We start from the raw sequence: 26,312 nt of genomic DNA on the forward strand, positions 1-26,312 counted from the left end.
GCCTCGGGGGCGGGGCCAGCAGCCTGCTCTTAACAAGCCTAGGGGTTCCAGGTGGGTCCTCGCCCGACCCCCAAGCCTGAGATACTGCCTGCAGTCTGCCCAGCCCACACACCAAGCCTCTCAAATCCACCCCAGGACCCCCAGGGCTCAGTCCTCCAAGCACCACTAATGGAGCGGCCTGATCGCAGACCGACTTCCTGCCTCTCCTCACCACGCAGTACACAGAGTCCAGCCGCTCTTATGGGTTGTCTCTGTGGCTCCCCAAAGCACCCTTGCACCCCTGGACTTCTGCCAGCAAGGCCTTCCTTCCCACTCACCTTCCTGCCCCCACCCTCTAGACCACCTGGGGCCTCCTTGATGTCTCCACCCACCCCACCCCCTTCCCAGGAGAACTCGTCTCCACCCTTCTGGGGTCAAGTCGGCAGCACCTCCTCTGGGGAGCCTTCCCTGCTCTCCTGAGACACTGCCAGGTGCCCCTTAGACACTGCGAGGAGCACTCAGATGCTCCCTCTTAGTTCTCATCACATACAAAGCTAAGAGCCTCCTTCCCTGCACGTGTCCCCCAGCCAACTGGGGCTTCCTTAGGGATGGACTCTGGTTGGTTGTCATATCCTGGCAAGCCGGCACTTCACACAGCAAGTGTTCGATGAAAACGTCCTAAATAGGCCAATGAGACAGCAGCTCAAGCCCCCTCGCCCCCTCCCCGTGAAAGGCTACCCCAACCACTGGGGACCCTGTTGTTCGGAGGAGGAGAGACACCCCCCTTCTGGGGACCCCACCACACCAACCACACCACCCACAGCTGTTTTCTGTTCCACGTCCCCAGGGTGCAGCAGGTCCAGGCACACAAAGGTGCTCGAAGACACTAGCTGGGGGCGGGGACGGTGGGGACACTGACCCACGGTCCTCTATCTCAGGAGAAGGCCCAGGAGACAACTCGGTGGGTAGCTGGCCTCAAGGGTCTGGCGTGATTCCGGCAAGCCAGCCAGAATCCTCGTCCCACCAAGGTTTAAGGGACTCGCTCCTACCAAGACCTACTCCGGATGACCCGTGGTCACCGTCTGGAGCCGTGGTGGTCAGCGTTCTCAGATCTCTGGACACTCCGCAGAGACCCTGAAGACTGCCAGTCTTTCTGCTCACCCACCCTAGATCCCCTCCTCACACTTAACAGGAAGACAGCACTGTTGGGGGCCAGGGGACGTCAGGTTTCATTAAAGACCCCTTCATTCAATAAATAGGTCACCCACCCTGATAGGCTTCGGGGGTAGGGGAGGAGGTCACATACCACCTCTCCGGTCATGTGATCAGGAAATCTTTATTCATTTCTTTATTTTTGGCTGTGCTGGATCTTTGCTGCAGTGAGGGCTTCTCATTGCAGAGCACAGGTTCCAGGGCATGGGGGCTTTGGGAGTTACAGCACATGGGCTTAGCTGCTCTGCGGCCTGTGGGATCATCCCGGACCAAGGCTCGAACCTGCGTCTCCTGCCTTGGCAGGCGGATTCTTTCCCACTGAGCCACTAGGGAAGCCGGGGAAACCACTTTGAAACAACATAAGAATAAGGCCGTCTATGGGGTCGCACAAAGTTGGACACGACCAAAGCAACTTAGCAGCAGCAGGAATAAGGTGGTTATAGCTGTGGACAGTGACAGGGGTCAGGGGCCGAGTCTCTTAAGGAGAACCGGTGTCTTTTCTGAAAAACAGGTGGGGTTTGTGTGGGGCTGACGGCCTGTGCTAGAACCAGCGCGCAAGCATCTCATCTGCCTCCTCCCGTGGGCTCAGCACAGGCAAGGCGGAGTTCAAGAACCGTCCACTCGCACGGCCCAGAGGACAGCCCAGTGGTTGAGGCTGCGAGCCCGAGACTGGACTCCGGAAGGGGGCGGGTCCCGGGGGAGGATTGGAAATTCTCCTCTCTCTCTCCACCTGCGTCGTGCAGTCGTGCAGTGGGTTTCTAGCCCCACTTCCTCAACAGCCTCTGCGTGGGGGGACCGAGTCCCTGGCAGGAGTCCCAGGTTGCTCTGAAGACAGCAGGCACTTTCTGTGCAGGGCAGCGGCCCGGGGGAGGCTCGGGGCGGGCGTGCAACAGCAGACACGAAAAGGCTCTTGAAATAAATGAGCGCAAGGGGAAGAGCCATCACCACTGAGGAGGCACGCTCCCAAGTCCTGGGCCGAGGGGCTCGGGAGAAGATGCAGGAAAGAGCTGCTGCGTGGGAGCCAGCTGGAAGCACAGGCTTTAGTGACACTCGGTTCTCAGGGATGCTTACCGTGTGCCAGGCACCACTCCACAAACCTGCTCCCAGCACCCTCAACCGGGAGGTCCCATTTTACAGGCAGGGAGATGGAGGCACAGGGAGGGTGAGTAGCCTGCCCAAGGCAGCACAGCGGGGAGCTGGGATTCAAAGCCACTTTCTAGCCCACCCCAGGCAAGTCACTCAAGTCCAGGGCCGGGGGCTCCTGACCATGTCCTTGCAGAAGTACGGCCAACCTGTGTAACAGCACCGCTGTTCTAGACTTGAGGACTGGCCCACGAGGAGCGAAACTGCCTGTCCCGTGCACAGCTCATCTCTGTTGGACCCAAGATACACACATGGGTCTCACCTCGACCCAGGCTCCGTCCAGCCCTGCGGGCTGGTGGCCTTCAACCACTTCAGCTGTTGTCTAAGAACTGTGGTTGGCCAATGCTCCCCTCGCTTATTTTCAAATTGACACCAGAAGTTTTCATCATTAGTTTAAATGGTTGTGAGTAATATATTTTCCAGCATGTGCTAAATATTGACATGTAAAAATAAAACTGTTGTGGGCCTCCGTACCAGTATCCAGAGGAATCCAGGTGGTGATTTATATTCATCATCATCTATTTTTTTTAAGGAATCATGAACAAGATCTTCTTGAACAGATGGGATTTTTACTCCTATTTGCCGTCCACTTTCCCCACAGAATTTCATCCTAACGTTACATTCTGTGCATCACTCCATCATATTGTACAGCACTGTGATCCTAAAGTTCCCAGTCTTTAAAACTTTTTCTTCGGGCTTGAGTTATCCCTACAATGATTTTTAGTAGAGATTGGTCAAACGGTGTAAACAAAACATTTTTGTTAAATGATCATTTAACATAAAAAGTAAAGATTTGCTGGAAAGGCTTCTCTGAATGAGATGAATGGTATTTCTCATTCATGGACACATATTTATTGGTGGAATGAAACTAGATTCCAATTCCGGTTCTATTTTTCATTTTTATAAATGTAAACGCTGAGGAACCTTGTTCACATTGATAAACAGATGGGAACAGAAAGGGTTTCATTAGAGAAACGTCACTCAATTCTTCAAAGTCCTTCTGAGTTACATGTTAAGAAAAAAAGAAATCACAATGAATTATTGACACAAGCGCTGTTAACGCTGTCAGCTGACACCCCACTTCTTCCATTTTGTGGAAAGAAAACAATTGACTGTCATCTGACTTGTCAACAAATCTGTCACCTAGTCATTGAGGTGACTGACTTGCTCAACTGCTGACAATATTCTGACTTGTCCCTTTGTTTGGCAACCTAGGGGCATTTACGTCTGGAACAACACAGCATGGTGAGATGCTGTGCGAAATAAGACAGCAGAAGGGTGGTTATGGGTGGAACAGGGAGGGTGAGAAGCCAGCTCCACATCCCAGGACATTCTCAGGCAAACTGATGACCGGGAGGCGCTGAGGAGTGGAAGTTGTTTTCCTCAGATCTAACCACGTCCGTGCTCAGTCTCCGTGACCCCAAGAAAACGGCCCCTCAGCCTGGCAGGGGTCAGTCAGTCCTGGCATCACCATGTCCCCCCCATCTGTGTAAGAGCAGCCCGTGAGCCCACACAGAAGGTGTCTCCAGGGGTAAAACAGGCTGGCAGGACTCACCTGCCCCAGGCGAGGGAGAAATCCTCTCTGAGGTCACCTTGAGCATGGGATCCCAGCTGTGTTTTCAGTAACTCAGGATCAATTTTCTCACAGCCCGGAAGTGAAATGGGCCTGGTGGGGGTGGGGATTGGGGGTTGGGGGTCTCAGACATCATCAGTCAAGGCTGAGTCCGGGGAATTGAAACCAGATAGGATCTTGAAGCAAGGCAAAGACAAAAGTCAAGCTCACCTTGGCCTGAGAAGATAGGGCTCCGCACGCCTTTCATCGGCCTGTGGGGCCTCAGGCAAGCCTCAGGCCATCTCTGGGCACCAGATAGGCTCCCCATCCCTTTCAGCTCCAACTCTCTGGTTCCAGGGCTCCAGCCGCAGGAAGACCACACCTGGGTCAGAGGATGCTGGCCAGAGTCAGGTGAGGTGTTGGCAAGGGTAAGAAATGGGTCACAGACCAAAAATACATCTACGCCAGAACCAGGAGGGCCATACGCACACAGAGGCAGCCTGGGTGAGCAGGGTGGGGCAGTGGATTGCAACTACCTCAATATAAATATGGGATTCCCAGGTGGCTCAAGGAGTAAAGAATCCGCCTGCCAATGCAGGAGATACAAGGGTTCGATCCCTGGATCAGGAAGATCCCCTGGAGTGGGAAATGGCAACCCCGCTCCAGTATTCTTGCCTGGAAAATTCCATGGAGAGAGGGGCCTGGTGGGCTACAGTCCATGGGGTCTTGAAAGAGTCGGACATGACTGAGCAAATTATATATACAGGTTAACTGGGATGGGGTTTCAGTTTGAGATGATAAAAAAATGTTCTAGAGATGGACGGTCGGAGAAGGCAATGGCACCCCACTCCAGTACTCTTGCCTGGAAAATCCCATGGACGGAGGAGCCTGGTGGGCTGCAGTCCATGGGGTCGCGAAGAGTCGGACACGACTGAGTGACTTCCCTTTCACTTTTCACTTTCCTACATTGGAGAAGGAAATGGCAACCCGCTCCAGTGTTCTTGCCTGGAGAATCCCAGGGATGGCGGAGCCTGGTGAGCTGCCGTCTATGGGGTAGCACAGAGTCGGACACGACTGAAGCAACCTAACAGCAGCAGCAGAGATGGACGGTGGTGATAACTGCTCAAGAACGTGAATGGCCTTCATACCACTGACCTGTAATGCTTAAATGGTTAAAATGGTAACTTTGAGGGACCTCCCTTGTAGCTCAGCTGGTAAAGAACGTGCCTGCAATGTGGGAGACCTGAGTTCGACCCCTGGGTTGGAAGATCCCCTGGAGAAGGGAAACAGCTGGCTACCCGTTCCACTATTCTGGCCTGTAAAATTCCATGGACTGTATATAGTCCACGGGGTCAGAAAGAGTTGGACATGACTGAGCGACTTTCACTTTCACTGGTGGTCCAGTGGCTAAGATGCCACGCTCTCAATGCAAGAGGCCCGGACTCGATCCCTGGTCAAGGAATCAGATCTCTCAGGATCTGATTGCAGGATCACAAACAAAGATCCTGCAAGCCACAACCAAGATCAAAGATCTCGCATGCCATAACTAAGACTAGGAGCAGCCAAATAGATAAATAAATAAGTAGTTTTTTAAAATGGTAAATTTTATTATTTTATATATGTTAGTTGCTCAGTCATGTCCAACTCTTTGCAATCCCATGGGCTGTAACCCATCAGGCTCCTCTGTCCATGGGGTTCTCCCGGCAAGAGAATCCCACTGGAGTGGGCTGCCATTCCCTTCTCCAGGGGATCTTCCTGGCCCAAAGATTGAACCTGGGTCTCCTGCATTGCAGGCAGATTCTTTACCATCTGAGCCACCTGGGAAGCCCTATCTTATGTATATTTCATCACAATTTGTAAAAACCTCCAAAACCTCAATTTAGAAATCCTCTCCCTCAAGAGAGCCATCTTCAAAGCCCAGCTCCAAGTCAGAGCTGTCTGGGAGAAATTCCAAGCCCTGCAGGGACAGGTCCTGAGTTTCATTCAGCCGTGGCCACTCGTCATCTGGCCGGGAAGGTCGGGCGCTGGGGCCACCATGAGTCACCAGAACACATAATGGTTCATTCAGAGACGGTGCCAGGCGTGTTCTGCATTGGAATTTTTCTGTTTGCTCAGCCTAGGAGTTCTCTCCCCAGCCAGGTACGAGGGATCTCAACCCTGGGTGCCTACACACCATCCTCCCTCTTGACTGCGGGTCTGGGATACTCTCAGATCTATGAACAGAGGACCTGGGAGCCGACGCTTCCCCACCTGTGAAGTCAGCAGCTGTGGCCGGACGAGCCCGAGCCCCCTGCCCCCGCCCCTTACCAGCGAGCTCAGAATCCTGAATACCTGGATCCACCAGGTATCTGTCTCCTCCCTGCAGAGAACATGAGCGCCGTGAAGGCAGCGGTGTGCTGGCTACTTTCACCAGCTTCCGGGAGCCGGCTGAGCACAGAGTATCCCAATTCCATCCTGGCCTGAAACCACCCACGGTGGATACACTTACACGATGGAAACTGACAAACACAAACCGTCAGGGATTCCCCACCAGAGAGCTGGACGCCAAATAATGACCAGCCCACCACTGGGTATAAGCGTTAAATTATTAAGACTGATGGCCGTTTCCTTTCAAGACTTGCTAGAGAATACTGCATTTTCCGAATCTCAAAGGACTCCTAAAGACTGTCAAAGGTCCCCCTCCAGAGATGGTCCATTGTGCAGTGACTGCCCAGAGAAGTTAGCGGTGGCTGACTACCACCAGGGGTCATAGACCCAAAGGCAGTCAGCCTGGGCCCCACGCCTAGTTCTCCCTGAGGGAACCCTGCAGGACAGCCCTTTGCACCCACTCAGTAGCCAAGTTCAGTCCATCTTCATTTTCTCACGTATTAATAAAAATCTTCAGAACTATGTAAGATAGAGATGAGGAAGTTTTCCTGCTTTTAGAGGTGTGAAAACAGCCCTTGAGATATTGAATGAACTAAGAAGGTCAGTCTGTCGAGAAGCTGAAATTAGACTTGAGGAGGGCTGTGTGGTGGAAGGCTTACAGGACTGTCAAGTACAGCTTTACAGGCTGCGCACTGCCCAAATCCAGGAAACACAGTTCAACGGAGACCTCAATGTATACAACCCCCAAGGCTATGAAAATAGGGAGGCCTTGAGAGCTTAGGGGAAAGGGGAGTTAAATCCCTATAATCATTGGCATAAATTCTTTTTATAACAACACTCTCACTTTCTATGCCTTGTATTGTGTATGTGTCAGGAAGCCCGACTCTCACATCCATACATGACTACTGGAAAAACCATAGCTTTGACTATATGAACCTTCCTATATTCATTGGAAGGACTGACACTGAAGCTCCAATACTTTGGTCATCTGATGCAAAGAGCCGACTCATTGGAAAAGACCCTGATGCTGGGAAAGATTGAAGGCAAGAGGAGAAAGGGGCGACAGAGGATGAGATGGTTGGATGGCATCACCGACTCAATGGACATGAGTTTGAGCAAACTCTGGGAGATAGTGAATAACAGGGAAGCCTGGTGTGCTGCAGTCCATGGGGTTACAAAGAGTCGAACATGACTGAGTGGCTGAACAGTAGGAAGCCCAACTCCAGGGCTTATCGTGGGGGCTCCAACCCCTTCCTGCTAGCATTTCAGAGAGGAAGGAGGGACTCTGAGCTCTCCATGGAAATCTACAAACTTGTGAACATTTCTTAATTTCTAACATAAAAGGCTGTGTTCACTTAGGTAGACTGAAACTGAACAACTGCCCCAAGTTAATTAAGAACCTGAGTGGAAGTCTCTCTCTCTGTACAGAGACCTTCAGTCTACAAGAGTCAAAATGGGGCCCACCTCCCACTCGGTCTGGTCATCCTGGTGGCAGGTGAAAGCTGGAATTTCACTCTGTACTGCCAGCATCCTCAACAGGTGGGGAAGAAAACAAAACACATCGTAGTTCTGGGATAGGGACTTGCAGATGGAAAAGAAAATCAAGTTCAAGCCAAACATTCCTCAGCGTAACTGAAGAGAATTGGAAAAACTCAATGACAAGGCCCAGTCCTTCCATCCTTCAGACTCTTATTCAGTCGCTCAATCACGTCTGACCGGCTCGTTTTGTGACCCCATGGACTGTAGCCCGCCAGGCTCCTCTGTCCATGGGATTCCCCAGGCAGGATTACTGGAGTGGGTTGCCATGTCCTCCTCCAGGGCATCTTCCCGACCCAGGAATGGAACCCGAGTCTCCTGCATTGATAGGCGGGTTCTTTACCACTGAGCCACCAGGGTAGCCCGCATCCTTCAGATATCCTGGGCACTTTCAGAAATGTGTTGAGAAAGGCCAGATAATCCTGACGTTCCAAGTCAGACACACTCTCACTACACTCAGGGAGCCTTCACAGGCCCCCTGGAGGGTGACACAGGCGGGCAGGGCTGAGGGTGTTCAGAGGACGTCAGACATGGCCGGGGACCAGGGGCTGTGCTCGCTCCCCCCTCGGGGGGAGGAGCAGGTGGGTGAAGGGCCACAGGCAGGGAGGAGGGCCTTGTCTGGGGCAGCACTGGGAGCTGGTCACCTCTCTCCACTCCCTGCCCTGGGATGAGCCTGCGTAGCCAGGCACCCACAGACACCCTGGCTCACTCGGACACTGTCTGTGGGGGCTGCCAGCCTTCCCAGTCAGGACTGGTTTACTAGAGCTAATCTCCAACCTCAGCCCAGGAAGACAAGCTTTCCCCTGGGATACAGGCAAGGTACCACTTCGCTGGTCTTGGAACCTTAGCCTTCCTGCCCCTTTCAGGACAGAACAGCCTAGTTGGTGAAGGCAGCCCCTGATGCCATAAAAAAGGAGTTTAAAACCTAGTCACAGGTTCAAGGGGCTTCCCTTGTGGCTCAGCTGGTAAAGAATCTGCCTGCAATGCAGGAGACCTGGGTTCAGTCCCTGGGTTGGGAAGATCTCCTGGAGAAGGGAAAGGCTACCCACTCCAGTATTCTGGCCTGGAGAATTCCATGGACTGTAAAGTCCACGGGGTCGCAAAGGGTTGGACACGACTGAGGGACTTTCACTTTCACAGGATCAAGAGGGAGGGGGCATATGTATACCCGTGGGTGATTCACGTTGCTGTATGGCAGAAACCAACACAACATTGCAAAGCAATTATCCTCCAATTAAAAATAAGTACATTTAAATTTTTAAAAAACCCACTTGCCACTTAAGGACTGCCCCATTTTCGGCAAGTCACCGATGCGAAATGGACCATTAATTTATGCACAAGAAAAATATTGCCAATCATAATTGTAAAATGCCAACAACTGTAACATATCTGAAACACCCAGATGTTATAAAAAATGTGTCATGGAATAGAGGAATTAAAACTCTTAAGCTTTCTAACAGTTCCAGTTCCTACCTCAAGTTGTTGGGAGAGCTGAGTTAATAAATTAAAACACTTAAAACTGGGCCCAGCACAGAGTAAGCACCACATAAGGTCAGCTGTCGTCTTCACATCCTCATGATTGAGGAAAGGCCGCAGGAATTTTTTATAACCTCGGGGAAAAAAAAATCATGGCAAGGAAAAAAAAAAACCTACAGAAACCCTTGGCAGGCAGCACATCTTCATGGAAAAAAAGTAAGTGTTTAGAGGCCGCTAGATCCAGGTTTGAATTCTAGCTGAGCTTCTTAGGCAAGTGATTTTTACCCTCTGAGTCTGTTTCCTTTACTGAAAAGGAGAATAAAAGGAGAATAAAGACACGGTATCACGTTGGCTTGTTTTTAGGATTAAAGAAGCTAATGTACACGTAGCCACTGGCACAAAACAGACATTTAATACATGCATTTTGTCATGTGGGTACTGAGTGTTTTTCCTAAACACTGTTTGGAGATGATCACCATCATAGTTCAGAGGAAAAAAAAACCCACCCGACTAAAGAAAAAAGAGCCAGAAAAGTAATGGCAAACAACTGTGCTATTCTGTCTGCTGTGAAAATCCTCAGAGCAGGGAACACAGCTGCTGTGTGGATGTAGGCTTGGGAAGAGCCTGCGTTTGAGCAGCTCACAGCCTGATCTGGTCTCGGCCCCATAAGTCACCACAGACACTGGGCAGGGACAGTGTAAATCAGACGGCAGAGAGGGGAGGAAGAAGGGGGTTGCTGAGCCCCGGCATCGCATCAGGGCTCCTGTGAGGCCCAGGAGTGCAGAGGTGACCAAGCGGCCTCAGGGGGAGACTGTGACTCCCCAGCGGCAGCCGGGTCGACGGCTCAGCCCCTCACGTCTTACACCGAGCAAGGGTGCCCGCGCATTCCTGTTGAGTCCTCTGCCCTTTCCAGTCGGATCCTGTGGCCCAGTTCTGGAGCTCTTTTCCTTGCTCTCGCTCACACCCACCCTCAGTGCCCAATGGTCAGGCGCTGGTGGCTTTTCTCTCCTTGCCAACGATGCCCCATCCCAGCTCCACTCCGTCAAGACACACTCAGCAGGTCCAGGGGCTTCTGACCTCTGACCTCCACCCCCTTCTAGAATACAGATCCCCTGTAAAACAACACACCAGCCCCTGGGGAGACGCCCCTGCCCTCCCAGACCAGGCTGGAAGACCTGAGATCCCGGTGGGCACCCAGAGAAGGTAAGGTCCTCTGTGCCCAGGGTGGGAAGGAGTGCCAACAGGGGAGAACCAGGCTGCTCTCACCTCGACCTCTGCCCTAGCCTGGAGGAGCCAGCTCAGCGAAATAAAGAAACATTTTAAAAGAGGGTAGCAGCTGAAATAAAACGACTAAATCCCACAGCCTCTCCAAACTCACATAAGAGAAGCTCTGCCCGACACTAGAAGTCTATAGCCCGGAGCGTGTGACACTGCGGCCCTCCACGCGGGTACTCACCGGACTTCAGCCTGAGCTCCCCCAGGCAGCCGTAAGCATCGGTGAGCTTCCCGTACTGGCCTTTAATGACCTCCTTTTCTTCCGGAGCTGCGGGAGAAACACAGCACAGAGCATCAGCCAAACCTCCCGGTGGAGTTCATTCACTGCAGCTTCCGATGAGGCTCCCACCCACTCGGCAAAGAAAACGCAGTCAGTAGCTCGGCCCCAAGTCATCTGTGTGGAGGCTTGTGGATCAGATCGCCGAGCTCCAGGGACTGAGACCTTCCCACCTGCTGTCTGAAAGCTCCGGCAGCATCCCGGGGAAGGCTGCAGAGGCGGAGGGGAGTCCCCGGCCCGTGGAGGTGCTGGGTTTGAGGTGGGAGCAGGTGTCTCAGGCCGGCCCCGTCCCTCAGTACTGCAGCCCACGTGCTCAGAAACAGCCCTGAGTCATCACTCCCCGATGGGGAGGACCTTCCTTCCTAAGTATCGTCCACCAGAGGCCGCATCGTGCAAGTGCCCACCCGCCCCCCGGGGACCTGCTAACACACAAGGGCTGAGCAGGAGGCCTGGGTGACCCTGGTGCTCCAGGTCCGGGGCCAGTGAATCCCAAGGCAGGCTGATGAGCAGAGGTCCCCGGGGTCTTCAGAGTTACTAGAAACACCCAGGACAACACCCAGCCTATGAGAAGCAGAAGAAGAAAAACTGGCAGAGGGAAGGACCAGGAAAAGGAAGGAGCCCTTAACCTTGACAGTAATACCACAGACACCACTGGAGGTACCACTGGTTCTTACAGGGGCCGGGCCTTTGTGCCCTTTTCTCAGAAGAACGTTTCTAAATGCATAGAACAAAACACAAACACGGATGAATCCTTAAATAAGGACCCCGCAAACTTTCACTTTCATGCATTGGAGAAGGAAATGGCAACCCACTCCAGTGTTCTTGCCTGGAGAATCCCAGGGACGGTGGAGCCTGCTGGGCTGCCGTCTATGGGGTCGCACAGAGTCAGACACGACTGAAGTGACTTAGCAGCAACTAAGGACCCCACAAATACCATTAGGGCGACTTGCTATGGAAGCAAAAACTCAGCCTCAACTGAATTCATCTAATACAAGGGCTCTCCATCTGGGGAGACAGAGGAAAAAGCCTGGCAGACACCACAGCTTCATAGATAGGTTTTGGGGGGCTCTGTATCTCTAAAAAGTGAAAGTCGCTCAGTCGTGTCTGACTCTTTGTGACCCCATGGATTGTATAGTCCATGGAATTCTCCAGGCCAGAATACTGGAGTGGGTAGCCTATCCCTTCTCCAGCGGATCTTCCCAATCCAGGAATGGAACCCAGGTCTCCTGCATTGTAGGCGGATTCTTTACCAACTGAGCTACCAGGAAAGCCCTATAATCTCTAAAATTGTATGCAAAATTTTTGACGTATATTTTTATAAGACTGGGGTCGTAATTTTCATCAGAATCTTCAAGGAACTCTAAGGTTAAGAACCAGTTTAATAAATGACATTTTCCTCCAAAATTCACATGACTTTTTCTAATTAGGGTTTTTTGCTGGGGGAGGAGGGAGCAGAGTAACCTAAAGGTAATTACCCAAAGCCAGGGCTTCCCTGGTGGCTCAGCAGCGAAGAATCCACCTGCCAATGCAGGAGACTTGGGTTCAATACCTGGGTTGGGAAGATCCACTGGAGAAGAGAATGGCTACCCACTCCAGTATTCTTGCCTGGAGAATCCCATGGACAGAGGAGCCTGGCGGGCTACAGTCCATGGGGTTGCAAAGCAGCCACTAAACAAGTGTATATAAGTCAGTCCCAATCTCCCAATTCACTGCACCCTCCCTCGTGTCCACATCCTCTCCCTTCAAAACTAGCAATCGCGTCCCTCCAATCCCTGCTTCCATCTTCACATCTCATCCTCTCTCCTTCTCCCACCTGCCTCTTCCATATGTTAAGGACCATTGTGAGTACACTGGGCCCCTGGATCATCCCCAACAATCTCCTATCCCAAGGCCCTTAGCTTGATCACAAGTGCAAGGCCCCTTCTGCCACACGTGGGAACAGTCACAGGAAGTGGGCATCAGGACGGGGGCACTGAGGAGCCCACAGATGGGCACGACCCACTTCCTGGGGCCCGCGGGTCTTTGCCCCCACAATGATGACAATGAGGAGGACGAGGCAGCCTTCCTGCTCACCCCGGTCTGTTCCCCAAAGAGATGAAGGCCTCCTCCATCCAGGTGATGACGAGTCCGCCGTTCAGGGACAAGCCTGGTGCCACATGCCTACGGAGCCCTCCTGGAAGTGGCCTGCCCCCTACTCTAGGGCAGGTGAAGCCTGTGAAATCCCATCCCCGCAGGAGAAAGCGAACTGCCCCCTGCAGGCCTGTTCAGGGCCACACGTGGTGTCTCCTGGTCTAAAGAGAGAGAGGTAAACAGGCAGCTCCCAGTCCTCACTCGGTGGACACGTTGATCAATGCAAGAGCATAATTCTGACTCACACACAAAAATCATATTTCAACCCACAAAGCTTTACAAAGCCTTTGCACAGAACCCTGAAGCCAGAGTATCATCTGGGTCTCACCCTGTTGACCCTAAAACAAGGAAGTCTTTGTGCCTTTATGTCCCTCTGCAAACAGTCCTGACCAAACAAAAAAAACCCTGGGAAACTGCCGGCCAAAGGAGCCTGGTCAGATCCACACTTCAGAGGTGGGAACGGGACTGCAGGAGAAGCTGTGGAAACAGACCCGACCCCCTGCCCTGCTGGGTCACAGAAGACGAGCACACACAGCCGGTCCCCCTGTGATGGGAAAATTAAACAACACAAATTTTAAAAAGGCTTCTCATCCTATTTTAAAAACAAACAAGCACAGCACCAACAGGCCACCTCGTCCCATTCGAATCCTGTAAATGATCAACTCCTTAATACAGAATCAGCACCATCATCCCTGGCTTTCACACAAGGCATCTCACGGAGGGCCACAAGCTGGCTGCCTGTGCCAGGCTTGGGAGAAGATGCTTTTCCTCCATCACAAACAGAAGAACTGTAAACAAACTGGGGGGCTTAAAACATCGAAACTTTCTCAGCTCTTGAGTCTGGAGGCTGGAAGTCTGGAAGGAAGGTGTCAGCCGGCCACCATCCTCTGAAGGCTCCAGGGAGGGTCCTCCCCTCCTCGTCCTGGCTGGTGGTGGCCGTCAACCTGGACCTTCTTTGGCCTGCAGCTGTGTCCCTCCAACCCTTGCCTCTTTCATCACGTGGCCATCTTTTCCCTGTGTGGCTCTGGGTTTCTCTCCTCTTGCAAGGACACCCATCGTATCAGATTGGGGGCCCACCCTACTCCAGGATGACCGCATCTCAACCTAATTACACGAAGGACCCTATGTCCAAACATGGTCCCATTCTGAAGTATTGGAAGTTAGGACTTGCATGTATCTTTTGGGGAACACAGCTGAACCCATAAGATTCAGTAACCTTTTCCTTCCATGAGCCAGCCCTGTTAAAAGTCCAGACTCTCTGCAAAGCATCCCTCCTTTTCTCCAGGCCTTCCCCTCCAAGGCTCCTTCCCACCCCTGCAATGTGTAAGCGGGACACGTCCCAGCCTGGGAGACAGGGCCTCCTCACTGCGCCCCCAGGACCCCCAGAGGCCTGGCCTCCCAGGCAACCTGTTGCAAAACCACCCGACACCACCGCTTGCCCCAGATAACTGTATTTCCTCACTTCGTGTCAAAGGAAGAAAAAATCCATTTTGCTCTTAAAAGGGAGTTCACAAACCAAAAGCCTCAGGCAGGTAATGAAGGAACAAAGCTGCAAGAAGGTGACCCAAGGGTATATGCACCTTCTAATGGGGACACATGGTCCGTTTCTGCCCACTGCCCCCAGGAGGTCAGACCAGCCTGGGTACCAGTGAGTTTCCAGTTTTTTGAGAGAAATAGGGCACTTCTGATTTCTCAGTCTTGGCAACCAACCCAGGTTTATTTTAAGCTCTGTGTGGGCTGCGCACACCTCTGCAGACTGTATTTGGTCTGCCCATTGGCAACTTCTGTCCTTCCTTACTTAATGTCTCAAAAATAGAATTTTCCTGTCTTCCACGCTTTTGTTTGTTGCATTTCCAGAGGGTTAGTCCATGTGAGAATGTTTTTGCTTCCCCATACTCACCGCCCCTCGAACCCCGACCATCGGCCACGACTTTCCAGGAAGTCCTCCCCTTTGTCCTCATCCACCTCTTGCCCTGGGATTCAGCCATTTGTTCCAGTGAGCATGTATCTGAGGGCCGACTAGGCACAGGGACCCAGCAGGGACCTGAACAAACCCAAACCCATCTACCCGAGAGGCAGCCGAGGCAGGTGCGGGGTCTTGGCAAAGAAGGGACATGTGTCATGAATGGATGAGTGACGACAGTGGAGGCCAACCCACTAGGGGTAGGAGGCAGGAGCAGCGGCCCCGACAAGGCTGTCACAAAGGTAGTGGAGTGGCAGCGCCTACTCGGGGCCAGGAACCACACAAGCTTCCTGCCAAGGGGGACAGACACGATCAGCAGCACAATGCAGACAGCGACGTGAGCTAAGAAGAAAAAGCGAACAAGGAAGAGGGGTGGGAAGTGGGGGAATGAGGACCCTCACATGGTGCAGTTTGGCAAGGTCTCACTGCAGGGGCAATCTGTGAAAGCAGATGAAGGAAAAGAGGGAGATGGCTGAGTGGAGGGCCGGGGAGCACTGTGGGCCCAGAAGAGTATGTGCAAAGGTCCTGGGGCTGCAGCATTCCTGGAATATGCAGGATCAGTGAGGTTAGCGAGTCTGACAGAGGAGATGGGGCCAGGGACATGCTGCAAAGCACTGTCTTGGTCATAACAAGACTTGGGGTTTCGTGCTGAGCCAGAGGGAGGCACTGAGGGGTTTTGGGGATCACTATGGCTGCTCGGTTGAAAACAAATCCAGGAGGGGCAAGAGGAAGGTAAGGAGACCAGTTAGGAGGCACTACAATGATCCTGCAGAGAGGATGCTTGGAGCGGGGTGGGGTGGGGTGGGGGGGGGCGGCTGGAGGTGCTGGGAACACACACATACCACACACACGCACTCACTTTATTATTATTGAAACTTCCAAAGAAAAGCAGAGTAGTGTAATAACTTTATGTGCCCACCAGCTCTGACTGGTATCTATTCACACTCAAGCTTACTTCATTCGTATCTCCCATCTGAGAGGGTAACAGGCCAGGAGTCTCCAAACGGAGGAAACAGGCTGCAAGTGTCTCTCAAAGTTCTGTGTTGCTATGACGACACCTGGTTCCACCTGAACTTCACATTTCTCAAACCTTGAGCTACCCAATGCGTTTTTCTTATGGAAATGTTTTTCTTAAACTATGTTAATGAAACTATGTATTTGCTTGGGAATTTGCCTTTCTTCAAAATGGTTCCACCTAAGACTAACTTTTTTTCTTTTCTCAAACCTTGCGCTGATAATAGCTCAACAAACCAGTATTCATATCAATTGTTTTATGGCTGGGGGATGACAGCCCTCCAGCCATCCTATCTCAAAAATGCATATTGTGGGAGAGGGGCCTGCTGAAACTCCCTCAGCCTTGAGGTGTCTCTCTTATCTGATTAATAGCTTTCTAACAGACATAAAGCAGCTTGCTAAAACTAGCAAGGGGGGCACTCTCCATCCCCCTTCTGATGTCTGTGTCAGAAGCTTTCTCTGTCCCCTTTCCACTTTAATACAACTCTGCTACACAAAAGCTCTTGAGTGATCAAGCCTGGTCCCTGGTCCCAAAGCTAAACCTTCTTCTTCAGAGATCATGAATCCGACGTTGTTCACCGTAAGCTATCACATCCCATCTCTGACACCTCACATCAGTCTCATCGTGTGGGCTCAGACAATAAGCAACGATCAGTGTCAGGAGTTTAAAAAAAAATAACAAAACCATCCTAACCCCACTAAATCAGAAACTCTGGCCTTGAGACCCAGAAATCTGTATTCATGAGTCCTCCACTTGAGAACCACTGTCCAAGATTATATTCCAATTCCAGACTTCATATTGTTCTATCTATAAATATTTCAGTAAGAATCTCTAACAGATGAGGCTTCCTTTTAAAAATACACCACAATACCATGATCATATCTTTAAAAATGTAACCATAATTCCTTAACATCATCAAATACCTGCATATACGTCAAAGGCAAACGCAAAAGGCTTTGTGGACGGACCGGACGTGGGACATGAGCGAAGGACAGGTTTCAAGGATGATGCTGAACAGCCGACAGGATGGTGTGACCATCACCCCTGGCGTCCATGGAGACTGACCAGCCATCTGTCATGGGGTCAGACCGGCCCCGGTAAAGACTTTGAGGATGCAGTTGTGCCAGCTGCAGTCACACAGGCATATCGGCTGAAGATACGAACTGGGCACCCCTGGCCAACAGAAGCTTCTTAAAATCACAGACTCAGGGAGATCGCCTTCGGAGGGCGTGGAGGGGGACAGGGCGCTTAAAGGTCTGGGAGACAGAGGAGAAGCCGGAAAGATACAAGGAAAAAGGTGCAGTGCCTGGTGTCAGGAGCCAGGGGAGAGTGTGTCAAGGAGGTGAGACGGGTCAGCAAGGAGGTCCCACGCTGCCGAGTCCCATCCCAGCAGAACTGAGCGCTCATCCTTCGAGTTACACACAGAGGTGAGCCAGGGGAAAAGCAGCTTCCGTAAAGATGAGGGGCAGAATCCTGAATGGGGAGGACGAGGCAAAAATAGAGGCTGGGAGTAGAAGCAGTTCCTTGAGGAATTCATCTGTGTGTGTGTGCACGTGTGTGTGTGTGTGTGTGTGTAGAAATGGGGGGCTGGGAGCAGAAAGTGGGGTCTAAAGGTTTCCCTAAGAAGAGGAGTTAACACGAGTTTGCACTCTGGCAGAACTGATCCAGGGGAGGTAAAGGCTGCTGGAGGGGAGAGAAGGGGCCCACTGATAGCGCCCCGGACGCGGTCATGACCCTGACCTGTGAGTGGGGGGCCACATGAACAAAGAATCCGTCCACGGCGACAGGAGAGCGGAAGGACACAGGGGCAGAGGCGGTGGGGCTTCAGGGCCGGTGGGGCTGCCGGGGCGCAGGCCGCGGGTGGAAACGCTCTCCTGGTGCCTCCGGCTTTCTCTGTGAATTGAGAAGCAAGGCGTCTGCTCAAAGCCCCGCGGAGGCCGAGGCGGAGGCGCCAAGGAGCTTCAGCGGGAAGGGCCTTCGGGGGATGCGGGAGGGTGAGCCGACATAGGAACTTCACTGAAGGCCCCGCTTGGGCCTGGGGACCCCAAAGAGGGGTCCACGGCCAGCGTGGCGGTGGGTCCGCTCCAGCCACACGGAGGCAGGTCCAGGCGAGGGCAGGTGGACCTGCCCAGCGGTTCCCCAGGGGAGTAGGGCCCGCAAGTGAGGGGCAGGGGTGGAGGGGGAGGGAGGCGGAGCGAAGGGGGGTAAGGCGGTGGGGAAGGCATTGGAAAAGGAGGCAGGTTCACCTCCTGTCCTGCTGGTGGGAATGTAAGTTGCTGCAGCCACTATGGAGAACAGAATGGAGGTTCCTTAAAAGGCTAAAAAGAGTTGCCGTAGAATCCAGCAGTCTCACTCCTGGGCATATATCCAGACAGAACTGTAATTCAAAAAGATACATGCACCCTATGTCCCACCAGCATTGTTCACAATAGCCAAGATGTGCAAACAGCCTAATGTCCGGCAAGAGATGAATGGATAAACATTTTGGATAAATGAAAATATATATTCGTTCATCATTCATTTCTTCAGTCGCTAAATTATGTTTGACTCTTGTGACTCCATGGACTGTAGCCCGCCAGGCTCCTCTGTCCATAGAATTTTCCAAGCAAGAATACCAGACTGGGTTGCCATTCCCTTCTCCAGGGGATCTTCCTGACTCAGGGATCAAACTTGCATCTCCTGCTTTGGCAGGAGGATTCTTTACCACTGAGCCATCAACTTTACCTGATACACATACATACACACATAGAATACTACTCAGCCATAAATAAGAAGGAAACAATGCCATTTTCAGCAACACAGATGGATCTAGATTATCATACAAAGTGAAGTAAGTCAGAAAGAGAAAGACGAATGCCATATGTACAATAGCACTTATATCGGCAATCTAAAATGTGATACCTGGGCTTCCCTGATGGTCCAGTGGTTAAGAATATGTCTTGAAATGCAGGGGACACTGATTTGACCCCTACTCCAGGAAGATCTCACATGCTGTGGGGCAACAAAACCCGTGCACTACGGAAGCCCACGTTGCCAAGAGCCCATACTTTGCAACAGGAGAAGCCACCACAGTGAAAAGCCTGTGCACGGCAGCTAGAGAGTAGTCCCCACATGCTGCAACTAGAAAAAGCCCGCACCCACCCTGTGTTGTTCAGTCACTCAGCCATGTTTGACTCTTTGCAACCCCGTGGACTGCAGCATGCCAGGCTTCCCTGACCTTCACTATCTCCCGGAGTTTGCTCAAACTCATGCCCATTGAATTGGTGATGCCACCTAACCATCTCATCCTCAACTGCCCCCTTCTCCTGCCCTCAATCTTTCCCAGTATCAGGGTCTTTTCCAATGAATCAGCTCTTTGCATCAAGTGGCCAGAGTGTTGGAGCTTCAACTTCAGCATCAGTCTTTCCAGTGAATATTCAGAGTTGATTTCCTTTAGGATTGACTAGTTTGATCCCCTTGCTGTCACAAAGGACTCTGCAGTCTTCTCCAACACCACAATTTGAAAGCATCAGTTTTTCAGTGCTTAGCCTTCTTTAGGCTCCAACTTCCACATCTGTACATGACTATGGGAAAAACCATAGCTTTGACTATACAGACCTTTGTCAGCAAAGTGATGTCTCTGCTCTTTAATACACTGTCTAGGTTTGTCATAGTTTTTCTTCCAAGGAGCAAGTGTCTTGGAATTTCATGGCTGCAGTCACTGTCCACAGTGATTTTGGAACCCAAGAAAATAAAGTCTGCCACTGTTTCCATTTTTTTTCCTGTCTATTTGCCATGAAGTGATTGGTTCAGATGCCATGACCTAGTTTTTCGCATGTTGAGTTTTAAGGCAGTTTTTTTCACTCTCCTCTTTCTTCTTCATCAAGAGGCTCTTTAGTTCCTCTTTGCTTTCTGTCATTAGGGTGGTATCATCTGCATATCTGAGGTTATTGATATTTCTCCTGGAAATCTTGATTATGGCTTGTGCTTCAGCCGGCTCGACATTTCACATGATGTGCTATGCGTAGAAGTTAAATAAGCAGGGTGACAATATACAGCCGTGACGTACTCCTTTCCCAATTTTGAACCAATCCATTGTTCCATGTCCAGTTCCAACTGTTGCTTCTTGACCTGCATACAGTTTTCTCAGGAGGCAGGTGAGGTGGTCTGGTATTCCCATCTCTTCTAAGAACTTTCCACTGTTTGTTGTGATCCACAGAGTCAAAAGCTTTAGTAATCAATGAAGTAATCAATGAAGCAGATGTTTTTCTGGAATTCCCTTGCCTTTTTTATGACCTAGCAGATGTTAGCAATTTGATCTCTGGTTCCCCTGCCTTTTCTAAATCTAGCTTTAACATCTGGAAGTTCTCGGTTCACGTACTGTTGAAGCCTAGCCTGAAGGATTTTGAGCATTACCTTGCTAGCATGTGAAATGAGCTTAATTGTGCAGTAGTTTGAACATTCTTTGGCATTGCCTTTCTTTGGGATTGGAATGAAAACTGACCTTTTCCAGTCCTGTGGCCACTGCTAAGTTTTCCAAATTTGCTGACATATTGAGTGCAGCATTTTTAACAGCATCATCTTTTATTATTTTAAATAACTCAGCTGGAATTCCATCCCCTCCACTAGCTTTGTTTGTAGTGATGCTTTCTAAGATCTTTTTTGTATAGTTCTATGTATTCTTGCCACTTCTTCTTAATATCTTCTGCTTCTGTTAGGTCCATACCATTTCTGTCCTTTATTGTGCCCATCTTTGCATGAAATGTTCCCTTGGTATCTCCAATTTTCTTGAAGAGATCTCTAGTCTTTCCCATTCTATTGTTTTCCTCTATTTCTTTGCATTGTTCAGTTAAGAAGGTCTTCTTATCTCTCCTTGCTGTTCTCTGGAACTCTACATTCAATTGGGTACGTCTTCCCCTTTCTCCCATGCTTTTTGCTTCTCTTCTTTCCTCAGCTATTTGTAAGGCCTCCTCAGATAACCACTTTATCTTCTTGCATTTCTTTTTCTTCTTGCATTTCTTTTTCTTTGGGATGGTTTTGGTCACTGCCTCCTATACAATGTTATGAACCTCTGTCCATAGTTCTTCAGGCACTCTACCAGATCTAATCCCTTAAATCTATTTGTCACTTCCACTGTATAATCATAAGGATTCGATTTAGGTCATACCTGAATAGTCTAGTAGTTTTCCCTATTTTCTTCAATTTAAGCCTGAATTTTGCAATAAGGAGTTCATGATCTGAGCCACAGGCAGCTCCATGTCTTTGCTGACTGTATAAAGGTTTTCCATCTTGGGCTGCAAAGAATATAATCAATCTGATTTCAGTATTGACCACCTGGTGATGTCTGTGTGTGGAGTTGTCTCTTGTGTTCTTGGAAGAGGAGGTTTGCTATGACCAGTGTGTTCTCTTGGCAAAACTCTGTCAGCCTTTGCCCTGATTCATTTTGTACTCCAAGGCCAAACTTGCCTATTACTCCAGGTATCTCTTGACTTCCTACTTTTACATTCCAGTCCCCTATGATGAAAAGGACGTCTTTTTTTGGTGTTAGTTCTAGAAGTTGTAGGTCTTCATAGAATTGTACAGCTTCAGCTTCTTCAGCATTAGTGGTTGGGGCATAGACTTGGATTAGTGTGATGTTGAATGGTTTGCGTTGGAAACAAACTGAGATCATTTTGGCATTTTTTAGATTGCTCCCAAGTACTGCATTTTGAACTTTTGGTGACTATGAGGGCTACTCCATTTCTTCTAAGGGATTCTTGCCCACAGTAGTAGATATAATGGTCATCTGAATTACATTTGCCTTGACTGTGTGGATCACAATAAACTGTGGAAAATTCTGAAAGAGATGGGAATATCAGACCACCTGACCTGCCTCTTGAGAAATCTGTATGCAGGTCAGGAAGCAACAGTTAGAACTGGACATGGAACAACAGACTGGTTCCAAATAGGAAAAGGAGTTCGTCAAGGCTGTATATTGTCACCCTGCTTATTTAATTTATATGCAGAGTACATCATGAGAAACGCTGGGCTGGAAGAAGCACAAGCTGGAATCAAGATTGCCGGGAGAAATATCAATAACCTCAGATATGCAGATGACACCACCCTTATGGCAGAAAGTGAAGAGGAACTCAAAAGCCTCTTGATAAAAGTGAAAGTGGAGAGTGAAAAAGTTGGCTTAAAGCTCAACATTCAGAAAACGAAGATCATGGCATCCGGTCCCATCACTTCATGGGAAGTAGATGGGGAAACAGTGGAAACAGTGTCAGACTTTATTGTTTTGGGCTCCAAAATCACTGCAGATGGTGACTGCAGCCATGAAATTAAAAGACACTTACTCCTTGGAAGGAAAGTTATGACCAACCTAGATAGCATATTCAAAAGCAGAGACATTACTTTGCCAACAAAGGTCCGTCTAGTCGAGGCTATGGTTTTTCCTGTGGTCATGTATGGATGTGAGAGTTGGACTGTGAAGAAGGCTGAACGCCGAAGAATTGATGCATTTGAACTGTGGTGTTGGAGAAGACTCTTGAGAGTCCCTTGGACTGCAAGGAGATCCAACCAGTCCATTCTGAAGGAGATCAGCCCTGGGATTTCTTTGGAAGGAATGAGCTAAAGCTGAAACTCCAGTACTTTGGCCACCTCATGCGAAGAGTTGACTCATTGGAAAAGACTCTGATGCTGGGAGGGATTGGGGGCAGGAGGAGAAGGGGATGACAGAGGATGAGACGGCTGGATGGTATCACTGACTCGATGGACGTGAGTCTGAGTGAACTCCGGGAGTTTGTGATGGACAGGGAGGCCTGGCGTGCTGCGATTCATGGGGTCGCAAAGAGTTGGACACGACTGAGCGACTGAACTGAACTGAACTGAACATTCCAGGTTCCTGTGCGGTACTGTTTTTTACAGCATCGGGCTTTACTTTCACTGCGTGACACACCTACAGCTGAGCATCGTTTCTGCTCTGGCCCAGCCTCTCCACTCTTTCTCTGGTCTTCCCCAGTAGCATATTGGACACCTACTGACCTGGGGGGCTCATTTTCTGGGGTCATATCTTTTTGCCTTTTCATATTGTTCATGGGGTTCTCAAGGCAAGAATACTGGAGTGGTTTGCTATTCCTTTCACCCAGTGTAGCCAAAAATAAACAAAATTTTTAAAATTTTTAAAATAAGATATGACACAAATGAAGTAATCTACAAAACAGACTTCAGACACAGAGAACAGACTTACGGTTGCCAAGAGGGAGACAGGATGGGAGAGGGGTGGATTCGGGGGATTCGGGATTTGCAGATGCAAACTATTATACAGAGAATCAACAACAAGTTTCTACTATATATCACAGAGGGAACTATATTTGATATCCTATGATAAACTATAATGAAAAAAAAATATATATGTAAAAAAAAATTTTAAAGGGGTGGCAGGCTTATGAGATCGCAGTCTCACTGGGGTCAGAGTGGGTGGAATTGGAGAACTGAGGGATGAGCTGGAAAGACGAAGGTGGCAGATGAAAAGGGCAACGTCTGACGTAGATGGAGCGGCTGGGCCGACAGAAAAGAAGGTAAAACCAGCAAGGAAACGGGCAATCTCAAGGGGGGACAGAGGGCAACATGGTTCTGTGGTGCACGTGGATAAAGGGTCAACAGAGCCTGCAAGAGACTCTGACCCTAGGTTAGCTTCCCAGTCCCGTAAACTGATAAACACCGTCCATGTTACCAGACTACAGTACGGCAAAAACGGACCATCTGGCAGCAAACCTCAGGCTAGCAGGAATCACAGCTGACAGGAACAGTGGTGGGGGCCCAGGAAGACTCCATGAACGGGGCAAGGAGCCTGGAAGCTGAGCCACCAAGAGCGCATTCTGGGGTGACTGGGAGCAGGGGTGAGGCTTCTCAGCAAGGCGCCCTGTGGTCCACGCCCTTCCCGCGCCTCCCCGCGCCCCCAGCACCCACGCCGGTGACAGGGCTTCTGTGACAGCGAGTGCACAGAAGAATACGCCCTGTGGCCCCGCCAGGAGCTCTGCTTCCTGTCCTGGGCACAGAGCGTGGTGTTGACAGTTTGGATGCTTAGATGAACCTAGGAAGACCTCCTGGTGAGCGCTGGACAAGAGATTCTTAGCTGACTGCTTTTACAGTGGAGGGAAGAAGTACAGCCTGGGCGTGGCAAAGAGGAGCCTGGGGGACCACCATCCCACCCCTGGGTCCAGTGGGCCAAGGGCAGTGGAAGGGCAAGGGCTCCCTTGCAGGGGACGGCGCTTGCCCCAGCAGAGCGAAGCCGGTCCAAGATGCTGGTTCCCAGGACAGGGCTCTGTCCTCAGACGTTCCAGGGCCGGGGCAGGGCTCCTGGGAGCCACAGAGCTCAGCAATGCGGCCAGAATCTGCTCGGCTCCTTAAAACCCAGGCCAAGCAGGCCGTGCTCCCGGTCAGCAGGCGAGCCGTCTGGACCAGTCATCAACCCAAGCACATGTGCTTCTTTCTTTCACAATATTTTCCACAATCACACGCCTTAAGGAAATTCCAGCAAGGCCCAGCCCATGGGTCAGAAAAATAAGTAGGTCAATTTAACCATGCAGACGGCCCAAGACTGAGGCACCCCTTGTGGCTGTGTCCCTGGGCCAGATATTATATCAGCTTCTTCTATTTCATGGCCTCCAGAGGACAGAATCACTCAGATTCAGGTCACTGTCTTCTTCATGTGCTAATTCTGAGCTCAGCTCAGACTGGCTTGTGGCCGTTCCTTCCAGAGTTATCAGTTGGGAGCTGAAGCAGTGCTCCAGAAAGACAATGGCCTTCCTCGGGCCGGCCGGGCGGGTGGGGGGCGGGTGGAGGCTGCTGGGGGGGTGGGGGCGGTTGCTAAGCAAAGTGGAAATCAAAACATCAATCTGAAACAGAAGCTTGAGAACCAAGACAAACCCAACCAGGCAGACACGTCAGCCCGGCCAGGACACTTTTCTGTGCTATCCCCAACCTTTCTCTTCAAAAAGTCCAAGCCACACGAAAAGGTCAGCGGTGAGTGGTTTGGCAGGGGACACTAAAAAAAGGAAAAAAATGCTACCTAAGCAGATGCACTGCCTCCCTGCAAGAATGTGCTCGCGTGTACCACCAGCCAGAGGGAAAAAGAGGACAATGGGTCGTCTCCTGCAGCCACAGCTGGACAAACTCCCCTCCCTGCAGCAGAGTCGCAGAGGCTGGCGTGACCAGACCGGGGAAGGGAGGCTTGTCCTCCTCGGACAAGAGGGCTTGAGCGCTGGGCTGGACACTGGGCCTTGAGCGTCTTTTTTTACCCCCTAAAAAGAAGGAATTTGGGCCTTTTACAAAAGTACTGACAGAAGGCTGACTATGCTTCTGACGGAGCCAGGCAATGGGGCTGAAGTCCTGCTCAGCAGTCCTTACACCTCCAGGAGAGGGCACCAAGGGCTGGGCCAGGCTGACTGCAGGACCATCCCGCCCCACAGAGCACAGGAAGGAGTGTAAATCACCCCCTTTTCCACAGAGGTGTGCACGCTCCTCTTTGGACACAGGAGAGAGGCAGACCCTTCAGGCCAAATTCATGGCCTGCCCACAGATGTCCACCCCCTCCCCCAGGGATTCCTACCCGAGCAAGTCCTGATGCGTCACTTCTGCCTACAACAAACCCTTCCGTTTGCTTCCTGTAACATGTCAGCTCCACCCACCGGCTCTGGCGCTGGAGGCTCCACCCCCAGCTACTTTTCCAGTTTCTTCTCTAACTGACCAGCCAGGCCAGTTCCGGAGTATTTCCCCCTCTCAACATCACCGTCATCGTTACTCAGAAAGAAGTACTGCCTTACTCCACCTGAATGCCCCTCCCAGCCCTGCCAAACCCTGCCTGCGGGTCTCCTCCCGCACAGGGAAGCCCTGTTCCCATGCATGCATACACACCTACCTTTAGAAGCCATATTGTTGTTTAGTGGCTAAGTAGAATCCATAGACTGGAGCCCACCAGGCTCCTCTGTCCATGGGATTCTCCAGGCAAGAATACTGGAGTGGGTTGCCATTTCCTCCTAAAGGGGATCTTCCCAACCCAGGGGATCGAACCCAAGTCTCCTGCACTGGAGATCCATATATATTGTCTAACACAACATGGGGCTTCCCAGGTGGCACTAGTGATAAAGAACCCACCTGCCAATGCAGGAGACGCGGGTTTGATCCCTGGGTCGGGAAGATGCCCTGGAAGAGGAAATGGCACCTCACTGCAGTATTCTTGCCTGGAAAATGCCATGGACAGAGAGGCCTGGTGGGCTACAGTCCATGGGGCCATAAAGAATTGGACACAACTGAGCAACTGAGCACAATACAACATGAGGTGCAGGAAGGGAGTCAGAGAGAAGGGGAAAGAAAACACCTTTTTGCATGTCGACCCCATCATTCAACAAGGATGCTAGATGTCTGC

At 50.9% G+C, this 26,312-nt stretch overlaps 1 protein-coding gene across 2 annotated transcripts in view; it reads right to left on the reverse strand.

The window, feature by feature from the left end:
- Window positions 1–26,312, reverse strand: part of SYNJ2 (synaptojanin 2) — a 103,966-nt gene that overhangs the window by 54,951 nt on the left and 22,703 nt on the right. For both annotated transcript variants that reach the window (XM_044924049.1, XM_006075702.3), the window contains exon 2: window positions 10,722–10,808. In XM_044924049.1, coding sequence (XP_044779984.1) covers window positions 10,722–10,808 — 87 coding nt within the window. The remainder of the gene's footprint in view (window positions 1–10,721; window positions 10,809–26,312) is intronic.

This window comes from Bubalus bubalis, chromosome 10 (assembly GCF_019923935.1).
Source record: "Bubalus bubalis isolate 160015118507 breed Murrah chromosome 10, NDDB_SH_1, whole genome shotgun sequence".
NCBI classification, from domain to species: domain Eukaryota; kingdom Metazoa; phylum Chordata; class Mammalia; order Artiodactyla; family Bovidae; genus Bubalus; species Bubalus bubalis.